Raw genomic sequence first — 21,803 nt, 5'->3', positions numbered from 1 at the left:
TCGATCTGTCAAAAATAACCAATGTTCTTTAAATTAATATTCATCGGAACCAAAAGTTATGAATCTAGTTTTCTCATAGGTATTTTCAATATGAGAACCATCCATCAAATGCTAACCTCATGAAGTATAATCATCAGCTGGCGCACATCTTCATGAACTAATGAACGAACGAAGCAGCTCTCCTTGCTTGGGTTGTGCTGTGAATTTTACCCGACATTCAAATGTGTGTGAATCGTACAGAGGGTGAAACTCTTTTGTTAATATTCGTGCGATTCAAAATTGTTCAAGTTTAGTTTCCCTACGAAACTAGTTCTGAATCAAAAATTAACAATTTTGAAACACACTATGTCGGATTTCTCGATTGGCATAATCGAAACTAGAAATCATCAATCATGATTATGGCTTTCAAACCAAGATCTAGAATCTGCTATGGGAAACGAGTTTGAAAATGCAACGTCTATTCGAATGTAGGATCAAATTCGCTTGAGTAAATATCAACTTGAGTAATTCTGGAGAAGAACTCTACTTCGGAATCCAGGTTGCAATTTTCATTCTAGAACTGTGTTCAGAACTTGAGCTCTGGAATTAAATTTAAATTCCGAAACTAAATTCAGAAATTAGATTCTTGTTTTTAAGGGAATTCAAAATTCTGATCCGGTGTTCAGATCTAAACTTCCGTTTCAGAATCCACATATAAAATTAATTTCTTGAATATTATTCCGGAATACTGAAGTTGAATTACGAATATCGAACACTAAATTCAGAAACCAGTTCTAAAAATCTACTTCCAGAATCTAGAATAAGGATTCAGTTACATGCAAATTTGCGATTTGTTTTGAAAGCGAATATTTTATGTTTAGTTTGACAATTTTTCAATGCGATTTCCCAAAGTTATGCGGTTTTCATGTTAATTTAAAATTTTCAAAGCCTTGCCATGCCTATTTTCATATTTGTGCGGGTTTTTATGCGAATTTTCAAAGATGTGAAATATCCTCTTCGTGAGGAATGGTTGTCTGGTTTTCTGAAACGACAACATGATGAGCACATATTTTCTTATACGGACGGTTCTCTGTTGAATGGTCGTGCTGGTGCTGGTGTCTACTGTTGTGAAATGAGGCTGGAGCAGTCTCATTCACTTGGTAAATACTGTGCTGTGTTCCAAGCAGAAATCTATTCGATTCTTTGTGGGATACAATTGGCACTTCAGCAGAGAATCTGTGGTGAACGAATTTATTTTTGTTCCGACAGTCAGGCAGCCTTGAAAGAACTCAGTTCGAATGACTCACGGTCGAATCTAGTGATCGCATGTCGAACTCAAATTGAAGGCCTCAGCATTTCAAATGCTGTTTACTTCTTATGGGTACCCGGCCATTCTGGTATTACTGGAAATGAATGGGCTGATGAGTTGGCTAGAGCTGGTGCAACGAATGATTTCGTTGGTCCTGAACCAGCTTTACCACTTTCAACTAGTTGGATAAAGCACAAGATTCGTTCTTGGCTGCATCCAAACATGCCGGCTACTGGCGCAGCTTGCAAACTTGCGCTCAGACAAAGGCATCTTTACCAGATTTGAATCTGGAAATGTCAAAGTGTCTACTGCATTTTTCCTAGCATCATAGTAGTATTCTGATCAGAGCGCTGACTGGACATTTCAAACTCAACTATCACAGCGTGCTGAGTATTATTCGTGTGATTTGTGTGAATGCGATTACGGATTTGCATATCATAAACTGTCCCGCATTGACGCAACTACGTACCCGGGTTTTTGGTTCTCCATTCTTGGTTGAGTCTGTGTATGAGTAGCTAAAATTAAAGGATATTCTATCGTTTCTCACCCAATGTGCCAAGTAGCTATAGTCAGAGGGGTTCATCGTTCTTTCTGTAGTAAATGAATCCTTTCTGTATTGACCTTAAATAGGGTTTTAGCAGATTGTTAGGCATCTCTTCTGCTCATGCACACTGCGAATTGTTTTGCATTCTTCCGGGAATGCAAATAAGTGTCGCTTTTGTAAAATTTCTGTAAAAGTTTTGTTAAATGTGCATTCTGGCACCAGCAAAACGATCAGCATCCTTTCGGGGATGCAGAATGATTTATTTCTTGTTTTTTTTCCAAAGTGCTGTCATAATTATATATACTTAAATGGGGAAAACTCTATTTAGCGAAGAAAAAAGGCGGGTGGGTAATGTCAGAGAGGACGGAATATGAGGACGTGAATATGAACAAAACTGACATGCTTCTTTCACACCTCCGAATATCAATAATTGTTCATTTTAGTTGATTGATTGTGTGAATTATATCCAGAACATGAAACTGTCTCCGAATTTAGTAGGAAAACTCAGGTTCAAAATTCAGATCTAGGATTCAGTTCAGTAATTTAGTTTTAGAATTCTGAAACTGAACCCATTTTCAGAATTCAGGTTGCGAATTTAATTCTAAAACTGAATTCCGAACCTGACTTCAAGCACTGAATCCGGAACTGGAAATCCAGCTCCAGAACGAAAGTTCCCAATTCGATTCCAGCATGCTTAATCTAAATTATGGATATGATTTCAGAAACTGGAATCAAGTATTAAATTCAAGTTCAGCAATCAGTTCTAATTCTAATTTAGATCTTAAATTGTGTTCCAAAATCGAGATCTAAAATTCATAACTTGCATATTGTTTCGGAATTCTGAATTTTTGTTCCAGAATGAGAATTCTGGATACGAATTTCGAAGTCAAATGTAGGTACTAATTTCAATTTCAAAATCTAGTCAAGGAATCAGTTCCAAAAATCTAGCTTCAGAATCTAGAATTAGGATTCAGTTTTCGAGTTTTAGTTTTAACTTTTGAACCCGTATTCTGAAACTAAATTCTAAAACTAAGATTGAGTTCAAAATTCAGGTGGAAATTATTTCCAAAACTGAGTTTTAAGCTGTGAACCATGAATTCGCAAGTAATTTTAACTTTTGGTTAAAAAAAATAAAAATTCCATTCCAAAATTTGACGGACGGAAAGTTATTCGGGTTTATTTTCCACTGGAAATAATTTCAACTAAAGAATTGATATTAGAATTTTCATTGCAAGATTTTTTTCAGTGTCGGAAAATAACTATCGATCTGTCAAAAATAACCATGCAGGGTTATTTTTGACAACATCAAATTAACCGCTCGAGTGTCAGATTTTAACCATAAGTTTAAATTAACCGCGAAATGGTTCACAGCCTTAAGCAGCCCTTACACGAGACAATATTATTGTCAATACAAGGAGTATTGACAATACTTTTGATCGTGTAATGGAAACTTCATTGGATTGACGAAAATATTGTCAAAAAATTAAAACTGCTCATCAATCCAACAATACTTTCTCTCCAGAGAGAAACTGTTAAATATGTGCAATAATCTCTTCTCTCTATATTTTAATATTCATTTGCAATATTTGAAGCTCCAAACGCTTGATTTTCTCGAAAAATGCGGACTCAAGTTACCAAGTCAATTGGATTGACGGTATTGACAATACTTTGGATTGACAATAATATTGTCACGTGTAAGGGCGGCTTTAGAATTCAGTTCCAGTATCCAGAATTCAAATTAGTCGAATAATAGCGCAACCGGAGCATTTGAGACTTTTACCACACAGGAGGTCTGTTTAGGCTGCTGATTGAAGGAGACTGCTCATTTCGCCTGAGACTACCTGAAAACCGTCGTCCCAGAGCGAAAAAGCGTGATCAGTTTTCCTAATTGTTTCCAAAAGTTTGAGAAAACGTTGTTTTTGAGTTATTTATGGTTATCTCACACTGTTGAAAATTTGAACACAAATTCCTGATCATATTTCCGATAGTTTGTAGAAAGAATTATGTCGTTGGGTTAAGTACAATGTGAGATTTTCACGATTGAAATCTATCCATTCTTGAACAGAATAAATTTTGAAAAGGGGCCCCATGGTATAGTAAGTCGTATTTACGACAAAAATGTTGATTGATTTGATTTGTTAAGTGTGTGTGTGTGTCTAGTTGTTATCTACGACCATGCTACATTTAACCATTCCCTAGTTTTGTTAGAATCCATTCTAGTTTTACAAAGAAACTATCAGGTGATCTACGACTTGGACGATGTTGATTCCTTGGATCATACCAACATTGAAGGTTGAGCTTTTCAAAAGAAAGAATTACCTTGAAGTAAATCCTTCGTAGTTCTGTGGTGCCGCTGCTGTTCCATTGCTTGTGACAGTTGTGCTAGTAGATCCGATGGTGCCGTAGTTGGTTTGCTGCTGTTGCATCTGATTCGGTGATCCACGGAACGTGCTCAACGGTTGGACCTTGTTCTGCAGGTCCTGTACGGTGGAATCGAACTGTGCTCGGTTGAATTTGCTTGCGTTCAGGTTGGAATTTTCCACCCGGGTGGTTTCGTACGATCGATTCAGGATCGACGGTGACACCAGTGCCGTCGGTGATTTGAGACTGTCCGACTGGTACGGTTTTGGTACGGCATTGGCCGTCAGTAGCGGTGATCTTTGGAAGGTTGTGCCGCTTGTGTTTGTGCCCGCGGCAGATTGAGAATGCTGTTGACGAGGAAACGTTCCGGTGGCAGACGGTTGAGCACCCGCAACCGGTGACGGTGAGTAGGAACCTGGTTTTGGTAAGGTGTGTGGCTTCGGAGAAGGAGTTTGATAACCGGTAAAGGTAGGTGGTTGGATGCCACCCTCATCGCTGCTGTCGGTGGTGAAACCACCGGCTAGTTTCTGTCGATACTTGGCATGACGAATGGCGATCAGTTTGTTCTTTGCTTCCTCCAACTGTCGTTCGCGCATTAAAATCTCGGACCGGGCGTTAATTTCCTGTGCCATTCCATCAACCATATTTCTGTTCAATCTAAGAGTGTGTTCCTCTTCCCCTTCAATCGCTTGCTGTGCCGCTTGTACCAACTTATCGGTCGATTTGATAACAGCATTTCCGGCCGCCTGTAGCCGTCGCCCAGTTTCTGAATTGGGATCAGATTTAACTTTACACGCGATCAACAGCTGGGCAGTAGAACTGGCTACTTGTTTGGCTGTCGAAATCAACATCTCTTCAGTGCCAGTTCCCTGTACGAAGTGCTGTGCAGCTTCCACCAAGCTGTGAGTGGCCGCCGCCACCAACCGAGCGGCTGATATCAATCCTTCCGACCATTGGCCATCGTCCGACGATGTCAGCGGACGGCGGGCAACCTTTCCCTGATCGACCAGTTCGCGTTGGGCAGCGTTCGCTGCCCTAACCAATGCCGACGAGGCAGCCATGATTCCCTTGGCCGCCTCCAGAATCATCTCGTCAAAGTTCAGGTTCTCGTCCGTTTCCTAGATGAAAAAATAACACGAAGCTTTCATTAGTTTCGAACCAACCAGGTTACAATTTCAACTAACTTAAGTAAACCAAAACAATGCTAAATTCTACGGTTTAGTATGAAAACGTTTGAAATTTTACCATTGGTTATTTTGCGCCTGCGTTTCATGAAGATCAATGATGATCACAGTAATAATATGTTTGATTCCTGGGTGATAATATGAAATTTAACAACCAAGAATATCAAACATATCTTACCGGAATCACCCTCCACCAGAATAGATACAGAAGATACTCCAAGAAATAGAATCATGAATTTCAAGACAAGACCGACCCAATTACCAACTACTGCACTATCCCTTTTCGTACCAACTAAACTAGTTACAAATGAGAGAGTAGGGAATTAGGAACTCACCTTAACTTCAGCCTGCCGGCGAGGTCGCAAACTGGCCAGCTTTTTGGCAGCGGCTTCGATGGAGGCAGCCGCTCCGAGCAGTTCGTTTTCGGCAATCACCGTCGGATCTTCGGGATCCACCCAGTCCGATCCTTTCAGCAGTTGTGCCATGCCGACCAAATCCGTAACACATTTGGCAACGCGCCTCGACAGATGCATCCGTTCGTCGGCGTTACAGTGCGCAAGTACTCCCTCCAGCAAATCCCGATAGGCGATGGCAACGGCCGATCCGGCATCGAGCGTTCTCTGGCGAAGTTCCTGTGTTTCGGCACAGGACCAAGCGACCGATTTGCACACGGCCAACATGTCGGAGATGGTTTTGCGTCCGAGATTGGCCGCCGCCGCAATGTCCGCCTGTAGATTGGAGGCACCGGCCGCCACTGCTTTGGCCGTGGCCGCCGTGACGTGCTTCGTAACCGTGATCAGATCTTCCGGTCGTGCCAGTTGCTGCATGCTGGCCCGGTGCATATCCGGAGCGTACTGCATGCCGCGGATCTCCTGGGAAATGGCATCGACGGTAGCTTCCATTGCGCGGGTACCCCGCGTGTGTTCGTCCTCGACCGCCTTAACAGTTTTCAGCAACGAGGTGACGTTCATCACCATGACCTGAGGGTTCGTGGTTTGCAAAAAAAAAAATAAAAATAAATATTATTGGTTGTCGTTTCGTATCGATCCGATTATACTGGGAGAAGGAATTGATCGGAAATGAAATTATAACGCTTGACAAAGTATTCTAAAACGAGTTCAAGACTGCGAATAACGGAAGAATTATCGGTTGAATAGATTTAGAAATTTAATACATCTATTACAAATGAAAATTTGATAACATTAGAAAAGATTCTAAAAGCGAATGGTAGTTTCTCTTTGTTTCAGAACAATTTGGCTCAAATGGCACGTTCCCCTTGATATTTGGAGATTTGTGCCTCTTCTCTTTGTTTACTCTCTATTTCTAATCTTACGGCACTATCGGTAGTCCTACTCTCTAATTTCTGATATAGAATAATGATTTAAGCCCTCCACTGTCGAACTCCAATTTCGCACTGAAGAAAAAACTACAAGGATCAGCCCCATGGGGTTGTTCGAGCCATTGATGTGGAACAAGGCAACCAAAATTTCTAATGATCTACAATCAAATAGTTCAATCAATCGTCATACAAATACGTCATACAAATGCACGAGAGTCTGCTTAGATTAAACTTTATTAGGAACCAAAACCGAACACGCGAACCCAGAATATAGACTCTATTTGTCGTGACTTGTATTTGTTTTGTAGCCGACGAAATTACACCAATAGCCCAAATGTATGCAATTATATGTTTGTACACGCTTGCGAGACGGATATACCCTGGGGTAGTTGTCAATTTCTCAGGCGAAACGACATAACATGGAATTTCATCCGAACTTGCATGACACAAGATCAGAGCATACCAATTAAAGCTTCAAATCGCTTTATGGCACTTTCTGTTTTACTGTCTAACAACCAGTGATGCCAGAAGTTAGTAGTGCCATTTCCGTAGATTGATTTTTCTCGGAAATTCTCCCGGTGGAAAGCTTTTTGTTTTGCTCGCCAGACAAGACTAGTTCCCGTAGTTCTCTATTGATAAATTCAAATTTCCGTAGGAAAAATCCAATTTCCGTAGATTTTGTCTACGGATCCATAGGTCCGTAGAATATCTTCGAATCCGTAGAACTACGAAAATTTCCGTAGATCTGACATCACTGCTAACAACAACCTACCTCTAGCATGCTACGAGTATCAGGAATCAGGAATCAGAACAAATTGGCTCAAATGGCACGTTCCCCTTGATATTTGGAGATTTGTGCCTTGCCATCAATTTGTTTTTAGCATCATTTTCCCGATATATAAGAGGGAAGGATTGAAAGGAAATGGTAAGGGTTGGACTAGGAGGATGGGAAAAATTGACGACACAAAAACACATAAAAGCAGAAGTAAATTCTGCACCCCTAAGGGATGCCGAACAATCTGCTGAGGATCACATTTAGTGGAAGCAGAAGTAAATTCTGAACCTCTACGAGGTCCCGAACAGTCCGCTGTTAATAAAACCTCCAACCCCCGAGAGGATTTGAAGATCTTACAAAAGCGACACCATTCTGCACTCCCGGAAGAATGCAGAACGATTCGCAGTTTGTACGAGCAGAAGTAAATTCGGCACCCCCTAAAAGATGCCAAACAATCTGCTAAACCCTATTTAAGGTAAATACAGAAGGGATTCATTCACTCCAGGAAGAACGATGAACCCTTCTGACTATAGCTCCTTACCACATTGGGTAAGAAACGAGAGAATATCCTTCAATTTTAGCTCCGCATACACAGACTCAACCATGTATGGAGAACCAAAAACCCGGATACGTAGCTGCGTCAATGCGGGACAGTTACATATCAGATGATATGAAGTACCATAATCGCATTCACACAAATCACACGAATAATACTCAGCACGTTGAATAGTAGCCATGTGATAATTGAGTTTGCAATGTCCAGTCAGAGCTCTGACCAGAATACTGCAATGATGCTTGGAGAAATGCAGTAGACACTTTGACATTTTCAGATTTAAATCTGGTAGAAATGCTTTTGTCTGAGCGCAAGTTTGCAAGCTGCGCCAGTAGCTGGCATGTTTGGATACAGCCCAAGAACGAATCTTGTGCTTTATCCAACTAGTTGAAAGTGGTAAAGCTGGTTCAGGACCAACGAAATCATTCGTTGCACCAGCTCTAGCCAACTCATCAGCCCATTCATTTCCAGTAATACCAGAATGGCCGGGTACCCATAAGAAGTAAACAGCATTTGAAATGCTGAGGTCTTCAATTTGAGTTCGACATGCGATCACTAGATTCGACCGTGAGTCATTCGAACTGAGTGCTTTTAACGCTGCCTGACTGTCGGAACAAAAATAAATTCGCTTACCACAGATCCTCTGCTGAAGTGCCGATTGTACTCCACACAGAATCGCGTAGATTTCTGCTTGAAACACAGTACAGTATCTACCAAGTGAATGAGACTGCTCCAGCCTCATTTCACGACAGTAGACACCAGCACCAGCACGACCATTCAACAGAGAACCGTCCGTATAACAAACTATGTGTTCATCAAGTTGTCGTTCCAGACAACCAGACAACCATTCCTCACGAAAAGGATAGCTCACATTGAATGTTTTGAAAGGAAAACTGCATGTGAGAGTTAGGTCACTAGGAGCGAGTAAATACTCATCCCACGTAACCATTTGAGACCACAAGCGAGTGTGGCTGGTAGCATAATCTAATGGGTTACTGTTCCAAAGCCCTGTAACCTTAAGACGATATGCACAAGATAATGCTTCTTGTTTTAGGAACACATGTAGTGGTTTAATGCACAGTAGCGCCTCTAGAGCAGCAGTAGGAGTTGTCGTGAATGCTCCTGTCATCGCCATTAGGACCATCCTTTGGAGATGATTTAGCTTTGACTGAACTGTCGCGACTTCTCCTTTCTGCCACCATACAAGACATCCATATGCTAAAATTGGTCTAACAATAGTTGTGTAGATCCAATGAATATATCTGGGTTTGAGTCCCCATGATTTTCCAAAAGCTCGTCTGCATTGGCCGAAAGCCATACAAGCTCTCTTAATCCTGAAGTCAATGTGAGCAGACCAATTCAGTTTTGAGTCAAGAATAACCCCAACGTATTTAACGTGATCGACCACAGTGACCTCTGAACCGAAGAACTGTAACGGACGAGCTCCTGTGATTATCCTACGATGAGTGAAAAGCACCATTGATGTTTTGCCCGGATTTACAGACAATCCACCCTGACAACACCATTGTTCAACAGATCGCAGGGTTTGTTGCATTATATCAAAGAGAGTGTTAATGCTTATACCGGTCATCAATATATGATAATCGTCGGCAAAACCATAAGTCGGAAATCCAAGGTTATTAAGTTTCCTTAACAAACCATCAGCGACAAGGTTCCATAAAAGTGGGGATAGTACACCACCTTGAGGACACTCACAGACACTTAGCTTTCTAATCTCTGCTTGCCGAAGCGATGAACAAAGAAGTCGATTGCTAAGCATTGCGTGTATCCAATTTGTGATACTTGAAGGTATGCCATGACCACGGGCTGCTTCCAGAATTGAATTGAAAGACACGTTATCAAAGGCACCTTCAATATCTAGGAAAACTCCCAAGCAAGATTGCTTTTGTGAGAAAGCTTTTTCAATGTTGTACACAACATCATGTAACAGGGTTGTAGTGGACTTTCCACGCTGGTAAGCATGTTGCATTCCATGTAGCGGATGCAGGCCCAAACTAACATTTCTGATATAGTGATCGACTATGCGTTCCACTGTTTTAAGAAGAAATGAGCTTAGACTGATAGGCCTGAAACTCTTCGCTTCCTCATAAGTGTCGCGACCGCCTTTGGGAATAAATTTGACAATTATTTCCTGCCAGGCTCTTGGAATATATCCTGTCGCAAGACTAAAAGTAAGTATTTTCTTCAAAACATGTTTGAAATGTTCATACCCTTTCTGCAGTAACACTGGGAAAACTCCATCCTTTCCCGGAGACTTGTACGAAGCAAAACTCTCAACTGCCCATTTGACCGATTCAATCGTCACAACGCTTCGAGCAAGGGCCCAAGAATCGTAACTACCTGAAAAAGTCTCGGGAAGAGCTGTCGGTGATGGATCCATACATCCTGGAAAGTGAGTGTTAAAAAGATAGTGAAGTACATCACCTTCATCAGACAAGTGTTCACCATCTGAAGTTCTTAAGAAACTGACATTAAAGTCCTTAGACTTCGAAAGTAACTTATTTAATCTGCTAGCCTCGTTGAGACTAGAGACATTTGTGCAGAGGCTTTTCCAACCACTTCGCTCAGACGATCGAAGAGCATTTTTGTAAGCCCTTCGAGCCAACACGAATGCCTCCGACCCATTTCTGCGACGGTGGTTCCAAGCTCTTCTGCATAGTTTCCTTAGTCTAGCAAGTTCAGCATTCCACCAAGGAGTTCCTCTAGTAGCTCGCACAATCCGAAGTGGACAAGCCTCTTCATATGCTGCAACTATGAGTGAGTTTGTCTCGTCGACAACATTTTCCAAATCAATTGGGGTTTCAATTGTTGGTTGGTACCCGTAAAATCTAGTCGCCAAGCCCTCTTCATAGAGGTCCCAGTTTGTAGATTTGGGATTACGATATGTGATAATATCAAATTTAACGTTTGAATGATCAAAGAATATGTACTTATGATCAGACAACGAAGGTTCGAGCTCATCGGAGACGAGCCAATTCACCAACTCATGCGCAATTCTATCAGAGCAGAGAGTTACGTCCAAAACCTCCTCTCTACCTGATCTCGCAAAAGTTGGACGGTTTCCTGCATTGACTATGTGCAGGTTTGTACTGCTCACAAATTCCATCATATCAGAGCCTCTCGAATTAATATCTGTGCTGCCCCAAATGATATGGTGAGCATTTATGTCACTGCCGATTACAAGCGGTAAATCACTTTTGCAGCAGTATGATACAACCTTTTTGAAGTCATCGCTTGGCGAAGGTTGGTTATGCGGCAAATATGCCGAACAATAGACATATTTCCTGTCTATGCCATCAGTAGTCATACCAACTGTGACAGCACAAATATCCCGAGTTGTGAGCTCTGATATGAGAGAGACATCGAGAGCACTATTTGCAAGTATGCATGCTCGAGGCATTTCACGTGGATAAAATAGGAAAAATCCAATTTCCGTAGATTTTGTCTACGGATCCATAGGTCCGTAGAATATCTTCGAATCCGTAGAACTACGAAAATTTCCGTAGATCTGACATCACTGCTAACAACAACCTACCTCTAGCATGCTACGTGTAGGACTGAAACGTTAGCTATAATTTTGCTTATATTTATAGCTTCGCGTGCTTCCAACAGCTTCGCTTTAGCATCGATTGACCAATCAGAGCGATGCTTTCCCTTTGATATATCGCTTACTCCTTCAAAACCGTCGACTATGGTAGGGAAATCCGGTATGCCGGAGATTTTTTGCAGATAAAATAGGACACTGCTAACTAACTAACAGTATAATGATATACAATTAAAAATACATGGCTATGAACATTCAAATCAATACGTAGAAATATTTCCAATCAAATGGTGACATAATATTAATAATTGATACAAAATTGACTGAGCTGTAATTGTTCAAAACCTGACCACATTTCTACGTGTGTTTTTCCTGATTTTCTAATTTGCACCACTATATAGAAAACAAAAATGTGTTCCACATTAACACTGGGAAAATACAGGAATATACCGTAATAACTGAATGAGATAGTTGTGACAGCGGAGTTCAGGCATCCCTCTGTGATCAAGCCAAAAACCTGTCTGTGAAAATTTGTGCACGTTTCCCGTACCATAACAGCTGATCAGAATCATTTTAGTTAGCCAAAAAAAAAAACCCCAACCGCTTTGTACCTTTTTACTCATTTACTCAACCGCTCTGTACTTTTTGGTGTTAAACTGTGATCGTCTTTAAAAATCTGGGAAAATCTGTGATCATTATCAGAAATCTGTGAAAATCTGTGCCATTTTTAAAATCTGTGCAGAAAGTTTATAAATTTATGAAACACAGATTAATCTGTGAACCTGGGATGAATGCGAGAACGCAGATGTCGAGTCCCTCGGCGTGTTGCATCGAGAGCAGACAACGTATCCCTCGGTGTGTGAAAAAGTATAATGTCATTATTACACGTGATCGTTGAAATAAAATACAGATTGGAATCCGTCGAGTTTAACATTTCAAAAAAATTTTGAATGAATCAATGAAAAGATTGTGCTGTAGAAGCACTAAGGTCAAACTGGGCGATTTTCCTTGCAATTTTCTTTCTAATGATTTAGATTAGACTAAGCGCACACAATAAGTGACAATTAGATATCAATGATTAGTTGATAGTTCAAGATGATTACCATAATGGATTGAAACTGTGAAGAATGTTCAAACTGGTAGGATCAATATCAAAATAAAATTTAAGCGTCGATTTTCCGCAAAAAAAGTTCCACAGTACATGAAAAATATCCACTTTAACGCTCTAAAGTACGCGTGGCACATTTTAGCAACTTGAACATACAGAATAAGTTCTGAGAAAACTTTCTCGCTGCTTAAAAACTGTACAAGGAATTGCTTCAAAGTTTGTTATGTTGCGTCGGGTGAACATTCAAGTGTGAGTAATTCCTTAAAAACGGACTGTTCAGAACGCTTTGTATGCTGTTTAAGACAAATCTTTTTTACGAACTTTTGGTTACTTGGGCTAAATATAAATTGTAAATATATCCTACTCTACCGAATGAACAACTCTAGAAATTCTTCCACATTGTGCTAAGTTTATCAATACAACGTTATAGTTAGTGAGCTTTTATATCGTTTGCCTGAAGTAAGAGTCACATCTGGAACGGAAAACGTGGCACTTTATATCCATTATGTTGAAGGCCATTTGAGAGAGATCTCCGGTCAGTGCATTGAATCAAAGGATGAGAGTCGGTGAGGCTGATCATTTGCTCTATTTTTACTTAACACAAGTTTTCCACATTTTCACATTTTTGGGCTAAAGCGAATGTGTGTCGAATTCGATTGATAGTATATTAAGTAATTAGAAAAATAATGGAGAAAAACGTTAACCACTTAGTCATAGGTTGACAATTCTGCTATCCAAAACCAGAAATTCGAACAAATAATTTTTGGTCGAGACGAAGTTCGACGGGTCAGCTAGTTGTTTATATTTCCTTTTTTCTGGAACGTTGGGGACCAAACTTTGTTCAAAATACGTTAACGGTTTCCTATTTCATCGGATTTGTAAGGACGTTAACTAAAAAACCTGGTTTAGAAACTAAAATCAATGTGTTTATTTCATATTTCTGCTTAATTCACCGTGCTTCACATTGAGAATCGATTTACTTCTCTTGGAAATTAAGCTTCTAATCCAAAAACACTTCTCAAATGTTCACTACTCTTTTCTAAATTTCATCTCAATGGATTTTTATGGAATCCATTGAGATGAAATAGCAATTAATGAGCAAATGCGAAAGCAATCAGAAAAAAATATTGCACTATTACACTCCCAGGTTTAAAATGTCAGAATTCTGCTTTAATGAACCTAATGCCAACTGTGAGACAACACACGATATTTTTAGAACCAGTTTGGAATCAATTCGACTTTTAAAAATTATTGAATCGTTTTCGTTTCCTTTTGTTCATTTGAAAAAATTTAAAATTTTACTGTAATGGTAATCTGTACACAGTTAATTGCTTATTCGATGTTTGGTAAAATTTAGTGCTAATCCATCCGTCAAAACTAGTATTTTGCCATACAGTATGCTTTTTCGAATATTTAAACCGTATTCAGTTAATAGAAAGACAAAAAATTAGCACTTGTTCGAAAGATACAATACAATGTTATTTTTGTACTGATTTGATCAGCTAACTAGACTGTATTTGCTGCTGTCAAATTGTTCGGTAAAATAAATGCTGAGCCTGCAGCTAGCATTTTTATTTTGCGGAATGTTCGTTCTTATTTGCCGAATTTTTGTAAACTTGTGTAAACGTGTATCAAATGTGAAGTTAAGTGCAAGTGTTCAACCCGCCATTGGCTGGGTTAAACATGAATAACATCACCATTTAATTATTTGAAAAAAAAACATGGATTCTGCGATTGACGTAATTTGTAAAAGATGCTGATTTGGTCAGTAATGGTTATGTTATATTACATACCTAATTTACCAAAAAATATTGCTAAAAAGTACTGATCAGTCGCCATCGAAACAAATTAGTCGGTAAAATTTAAAAGATGGAAAAAACCGAACACTTTTATTGACATACATTTTTCAACAATATAATTAAACTAATGTGACGAATACCAAAAAAAACACTTGCTGATGGTAATTGAAATATGAAAAAAAAAATATTTTCCATAACCTTGCGATTCGAAATGAGATGAAAACAAAGCGCAATGAAATGAAATAAGTGCAAACTTTCATTTAATATTCTTAAAGATTTTTACTGTCTAGTGGATAATTTAAGAAGTTTTCAGTCGTTGCTTAAATAAGTGAAAAGTCAACATTACTAATTATGAAATCATCCAATATTGAATAGTGGTGGAATTATGTGATATTGACTTTTCTGACAGCTCCCTTACAACCACAAATGCAAATGAGATTGGGTTGTTTACGTCAGAAAATGCCTTCATTAAACACGATGCAGACGATCAATCAACTTCGGTCGACGTCAAGATTAAATTAATATTTTTTTAGCCGAATATTACTCACGTACCCAGCGTCAAAATGTGCCGTGAACTTGACGTTGTGTTCCTTCATATGAATTGCTTACAATTAATGTTGTTATCCCGTAATCGTTTCATGCCGGAGATATGTCACGATGTCACGTGTGAATCGCTTTTACATATTGTTTTGTTTTCATCAGGAAATATATTGGCCACCTATTTTCCACTAGGGTCGTCGTTCATTTTTCACCGGGCATAGAAACCTCAATAGTGATCATGTTTTTTTTTGACGAATCAATTAGTAAATATTCAGAAACATGACGAAATGTATTTTGTAATTTATGGTATTGACTGACCTTTTCGGTTTTTAACGATATCAAACTTACTAGAGATTGTGAGAGGAGAAAGAATATGAAATTATAGAACCATAGTACTCAAGGAAAAGCAAGGATGTGAAGAAAAAGTGCGGAAAAGTGAGACGGGACAAGGGGGTAATTAAACAAGCGGAAAGGCTTCTCGTATCTAAACGTTTCTTTATCCTCTCGCAATCTCTAAATAGTTTGATATTGTTTAAAACCGAAAACTTATTTTTTAATGGAACAAAATCGATCGCTGACGGATTCAAACCCATTTTTTAATGAGAAAGTGTGACAAAAACTAAAAAAAAAAACATTTTAAAACATTTAACAGTTTGGTTCAGGTACGTTGAAATATATGAATCATTTTCAAAGTTATAAGATGAAGGGATGAGATGGAATTAGGAGCCCAGATGAAATAGGGAGTCGTTACCCTATACGCCCTCACTTTCAACATATTTGGTTCATCTCTTGGTAAAAAAAATGTTCACCTTCCATTTAATTTCGTAAATAATCGGAAGTTAGAAAGTGTTGGTCAGTCAGATAATCAGAAGGAGCCAGAACCGCTGAATAGACTAACTATTTAACTATTTTTCGTTATCAGTTACAAATTCGATGCAAAATGCTTCTTCTTTCAAAGCGTAAAACGAGCATTACGAACTGAGGTTTTCGTTCAGTTTGTGAGGAACCCATTTACTAACCTTCCGATTTTCCCCATGACTGTCAGAGGATCGGAAAACGGATTGCCAAGAGACATTCAACTGCTCCGCCATTGTATGTTGTGTTTGAGCCTTCTTCGTTCGATAATGAATGCAGTTCGTCATCTCGAAACTTTTTCGGTATATTTTCGCGTTATTTATCAATAACATTAAAAAATTCTGACGGAAAGACCAAAACCGCCACAAGTCTCAACAAGAATTCTATGGCTTTCCGATGCCTTTTTATTTTTAAATGAACAAATAATCAAATACTACATATGCTCCTCATTTAACTTGAAATTTTACCGTGAACACTTTTTTATTTTTCAGTATAATCTTGATACACATGACCCATCGCACAATGGGGAAAAAACGATCAAAAACGCGACTTTGCTCAATAATTTTATAAAAACATGAGCAAATATTTTCAAAATTAGTATTTCTTATGCAAATTTTTCTGTAGAATCGATTTATGATAGTTAGAAGATCCGCAAAATTCACTATCATGCCCGTTTTGCTCCAATTCCTCTTTTTTAAGACTTTACTTTGAAAACTAACTGTGAAACTCAGGAAAAAATTCAATTCCACCAATCGGAAGGTATTCCTGACATGCTCAAAAGTTTAAGTAAGATTGACAACAACTGTATTCTGCTTTTCCCCCGGGCATCTTCTTCCGTGAATTTACCGAAAAAAAAGTTCTACTGATCGGTGTTTGGACCAATTTTGGTTAAACAAGACAGTTCTATGTTTCGCATATAACTTCAAATAATAATTTACAGATAGTGTTCATGATCGCATGCTTCGTGCTATATCGTTTTACCCCAATTTTTCCACAAATATAATTTTATGTTGAATTCAGATTTACAATCCCGAAGGAGATCCAATATGACCTACCAATATTGGTTCATATTACGTGCAAAATATCTGTGATCCAATTAAACACAATGGGAATGATATTACGAAGAAAGACCTGAAAATAGGATTACAAATGAATTCAATGTGGAGCAAAATCGTAAGACTCAGTTAAAGGATAAATTGGGATAAAACGGTATAACAAGATTCGTGCGGTCATTGAATTTATTTGTAATCCTATTTTCAGGTCTTTCTTCGTAATATCAATCGATTTTCATCAACCGCAATCAGCCTGCTTTCGGCATGCGAGAGAAAGTTTAACCAGAAATACGACTTTTGATATAAATTGGGGTAAACCGGGTAAAACAGGCTAGTACTGTCATTCCCATTGTGTTTAATTGGATCACAGATGTTTTGCACGTATTATGAATAAATATCGTTAGATCGTATTGGATCTGCTTTTGGATTGTAGATCATATTTCAACTGAATATTATAACTAGAAAAGAAATAGGGTAAAACGGTGCAACGAGCTTTCTGCTGTCAATAAAACTATATGCAATCGATTTGTTAGACTTTTTTACATCAGAAACACTCTATTCGCTCTTCTGGAAGTTCTTCGGTTTCATGTTATATAGTTAAACTTGAATACAATGCAGTATAAAAAGGGAACTAGGGGTAAAATGAACATGATAGCGTTTCGTGCGGTCCTTCTTGGTCCATTTTTCCCCACTGTGCATCGGTTCTCCAACATTTTGATGCCCTTTGAAAAAATATTTGTCAAGGCCTTCAAAATAGGCTTCCGTTTCTGCAATGATCTCAGAATTCGACGAAAATTTCTTTCCCTGGAGAAACCTTTTCCGATTTGGAAATAGATAATAGTCGCTAGGGGCTAGGTCTGGTGAATACGGTGGACCAATCCGTACCGCAAATCATTCATCTTCACCGTTGCTTCTATGCATTAATGCGCTGGTGCGACTTTTTCCATAGCTTGAGGAAAACTAGAACTCGTCTGATACGATCAGCTGCTATTCGAACACTAGTGGAGGGATTGTCAGAAAATTTGATTTCGAAATTTTTCAACTTGAACGTGCATTGCAACAACATTGAAGTATTTCAATAGTACACTATTGAAAAGCTTGTCTGATTTAACCCATGTCGGCACCAGCCGCGTTCTGAGTACGAGAACAAAATATCAGAGCAAAGCTTGTCGAAGCGAGACATACGGGAGAGAAACATCGCAGATCTCTCGCTTTTGGAATGAAGCGAGCGCCGAACAGGAGAATTGTGTCGACGCCGGGCCAAAGCCAGTCAGTGGGAGTCGTCAGTAGCGATGTCAGATCTACGCATCTGTTTCATTTTCTTTGGAATCCAATTGAAAATCACAATGAGTTCCTAGTCAAATGTCGGACGAGTTTACCGAGTGTACACGCCTAGACCCATCTCAGTTCTGTCTAAAGGCGGATCCTGTTGGTCGTGACAATTCAAGGCACTTTTCAGTCCAACAGATCATCATTTACAATTAAGTGAATTTTCTCCATTTCCTACCAAAAGCACGAGTTTTATCAAAATGGAAATTGGAAAAAGTTTGCGCCGCCACTAACCCATTCATTTACGATGGGAAACGCTCTTACTCAATGCAATAGTGAAAGCATTGATGGAGAACACATCTTTATACTAGGGTAACAGAGGTATTTTGGCCACTTCATATATTTTGGCCCACCTTATAAACTTTATGGATTTAATCGATGTTAAGTAACTCATGCTGCATCAATTTGAAGCTAATCACATTAAACTACCTATTGCGGAAGGGTTTTTCAAAAATATTGCAACATTTGGTGGATAATTTTACAAAGTGGGCCAAAATAAAATCAATCCTAAAGTGGGCCAAAATACCTCTGTTACCCTAGTATGGGTGTCGTTTCGAAATATGCTCTGCGAAACAGGGTGGCCATATATACAGATTAATCTGTATTTTATTTCTCCCGAAAAATACAGATTTAAATGTGTCGAAAGAAAAGAATTTCTTAATACCGCTAAAATCCACATTTTTTTTAAAGTGTTTGGAGTGAGCGTGATTCAAAATCCGGTTTTGATTGGAAGCCGACATGGTTATTATTATTATTATTATTATTATTATTATTATTATTATTATTATTATTATTATTATTATTATTATTATTATTATTATTATTATTATTATTATTATTATTATTATTATTATTATTATTATTATTATTATTATTATTATTATTATTATTATTATTATTATTATTATTATTATTATTATTATTATTATTATTATTAATATTATTATTATTATTATTATTATTATTATTATTATTATTATTATTATTATTATCATCATTAAAATTGCATAACCAAGATCGTCGATACATTTTAGAGCAGGCCATTGCAATTACGGATAGTTTTCAAAAATAAATAAACTGCAATTTTGTTGTACCTAGCCTACATAGAGAAACTAAACAGGAATTGTTTCAAATTTAGAATATACAGATTTGAAATAGTGGCTGTTTTATGTAACTAATCCAAACTTTAGTGTAGTTTCATCGTTTCAAATTCTAGTAGTGAAAAAGGGGAAAGCTTGTACAATTCACACAATCGATCAACCAATTCGATATTCGGAAGTATGAAGGAAGTGGTGCCAGTTTTTTTTTTCGTATTCACGACATCCAGTTATGTCTCTGACATTATCCACCCGCCTTTTTTCAATGAGGCACATTCGCCCTTATTCTGAATAACGACGTATTGGTTTTTCGATCGAATATGGCTCGGTCGAATCCTAGCTACCTTTGATTTTGCTAGCGTTATTACGAATACGAATGAAATACGATCGAAAAAACGATACGTCGTTATTCAGAATAAGGATGATTATTCTGATCAAAGTCCGTCAGTAAACTATGTTGCGATAACAACTTCAACATTGAAACTTCATTTCCGATCAATTCTCAACAAAGGTGAAAACACTCACACATACGCAATAGTACAGGTACTGAACAAAAAAAGAATTATAATTTACCTATTCGGTCGCTGCATTTTGCTTACTAAACCCGTTGCTGTCTACGCTAATCGCTATTTTTTTTCGTGCTCTTGAACATAGATGTGCATTGGGAGGGCGCTAACGTGGGGGGGAAGTTAAATTAAGGAAGCCAGGAGGGCTCAAACAGTGAAACAGATTCCAAACACGGAACGCGTGACTGAAGCTTTTGGTATTGAATTTAATGATAAGCAGCTTGTTTAGTGACAATACGTGTACTGTGTACTTTGACCATTCAAAATATTGGAGTAAGACTTACGCTAGACATTTAATGACAGAAATGTATTATTGATAATAATAAAAGTTTTTAATACTAATTATATGAAGAGAAAAAAAATCTCTGATTTCATGAATATGGCACTTGGATCAAGACAGTAACTGGTAGGCAGCACTAAGCCACATCGAACGCACATTGGCCTAAAATACTCCGTCGAACAGCGTCGGTGCGGTTGAGAGGACGCGCAAAAATTCCTCTTCCTGATCGGACAGCCACCAAGCGGTACCCGCCCTATACGCCAGTGCATCCTGCAATGCCGCCTGAATAGAACACACGGAAATCATTGGTCACTGCTTAGGGGTGTGCGTGCATCTTCTAGTACTTGTTAGCAGAGCATTTACTAGGGTCGTAATCGAAAACCAGTTGTTGCATGTAGGTTACGTAAGTTGGAAAACACGAACACAAACAACAGACGATGGTCCGGAAAAAACGATTCTTTCACTACTTTCTAACACTAGTGTAAGTGGACGAACTTTGACAGCTCTCTTGGTACTCGGATACCTGAGAGAGACAAAGCCTACTTATCATCTGTGAAAAAAAAACCAATGGGAAAATTACAGCTATAAAAACCGGTTGCTACGGTCGGCGTGTGGATTGGTAAAAGAGTTGTAGAAGGACAAGTATCCAACGTACCCGCGATAGAAGGCATTCCACCGGTTAAAAGATACCATAGGTGCTAGAAGGTAATGCAGAAACCTTTTTCGACCTCTCCTCTGTTCGGCACTAGGTACTACCTCTCAGATCACCTCAGATCACTAAAACTTCACTACTTACTGGGATGCGGTTAGATCTAAACGTTCATATACGGAAGTAACGTTGATGTTAGGTGGTAATAATAGTACTAATAATAATAATAATAATAGCAATAATAATAGTAATAATAACAGTAATATATAAATATTTGCATTGAAATCAGCGAACTGTACAGCATGCACTGGCGCACCATTCCTCGCATCGGCAAACAAGACACCATTCTTCCCCATCCGAATCCGAATTCCAGAACGATGAACGCGCAAGCAATTTTTAGTGTCAGTAAAGAACGGACATGCATCTAATACAGTCTAGAAACATCAGTGTCTGTCAAAAACGCACCCATCCCATGTGCACATGCTGTTGCTGCTGCCCCTAGTGCTAGTTCGAAACGGAGCATAAGTGGCCATCATTGTTGCTCAGATGTATGTACTATGCTAAACGCAAATGCCATATTCCGTGTATGCAAAGATTTGATTACAGTTACTTAACTCAAAAGTTTAGAAATAAATATCTGCGTAAGTTCTCTCTGATCAAATATTGGGTTTTTATTCTGATCTCAAGAAATTCTGATAAAATAGCAGGCTGTGGAATTTTCAACAAATAATAACAAGATGGCTTACAAGATGCCTCGGTCATGTTAAGTGTGTTATCGTCAACAGAAAACAGAAGAAAAAGACGGGTTGGTAATGTCAGAGATATAATTGGTGGACGTGAATACGAACAAAACTGATCGTGTGAATTTTCCATCTTTACTAAAATGACGACAAATATTGTACCACACTTCCAAATCAGG

The 21,803-nt window shown here is 38.6% G+C and overlaps 1 protein-coding gene across 8 annotated transcripts in view; it reads right to left on the bottom strand.

Annotated features, from left to right (window-relative positions):
• LOC131436870 (talin-2) overlaps nt 1-21,803 on the bottom strand; it is a 179,095-nt gene that overhangs the window by 13,890 nt on the left and 143,402 nt on the right. For 6 of the 8 annotated variants that reach the window (XM_058605827.1, XM_058605828.1, XM_058605829.1 and 3 more), the window contains 2 exons: nt 5,713-6,357; nt 4,152-5,311 (listed from right to left, as the gene is read on the bottom strand). In XM_058605827.1, the coding sequence (XP_058461810.1) occupies nt 4,152-5,311; nt 5,713-6,357 (1,805 nt within the window). Of the gene's footprint in view, nt 1-4,151; nt 5,312-5,712; nt 6,358-19,814; nt 20,786-21,803 lie in introns of those variants that run through there. The other 2 variants (XM_058605833.1, XM_058605832.1) reach the window with 2 other exon arrangements.

The sequence above is a fragment of the Malaya genurostris genome, chromosome 3 (assembly GCF_030247185.1).
Source record: "Malaya genurostris strain Urasoe2022 chromosome 3, Malgen_1.1, whole genome shotgun sequence".
Classification (NCBI taxonomy): Eukaryota; Metazoa; Arthropoda; class Insecta; order Diptera; family Culicidae; genus Malaya; species Malaya genurostris.
This window is presented reverse-complemented; position numbering and strand designations above follow the sequence as displayed.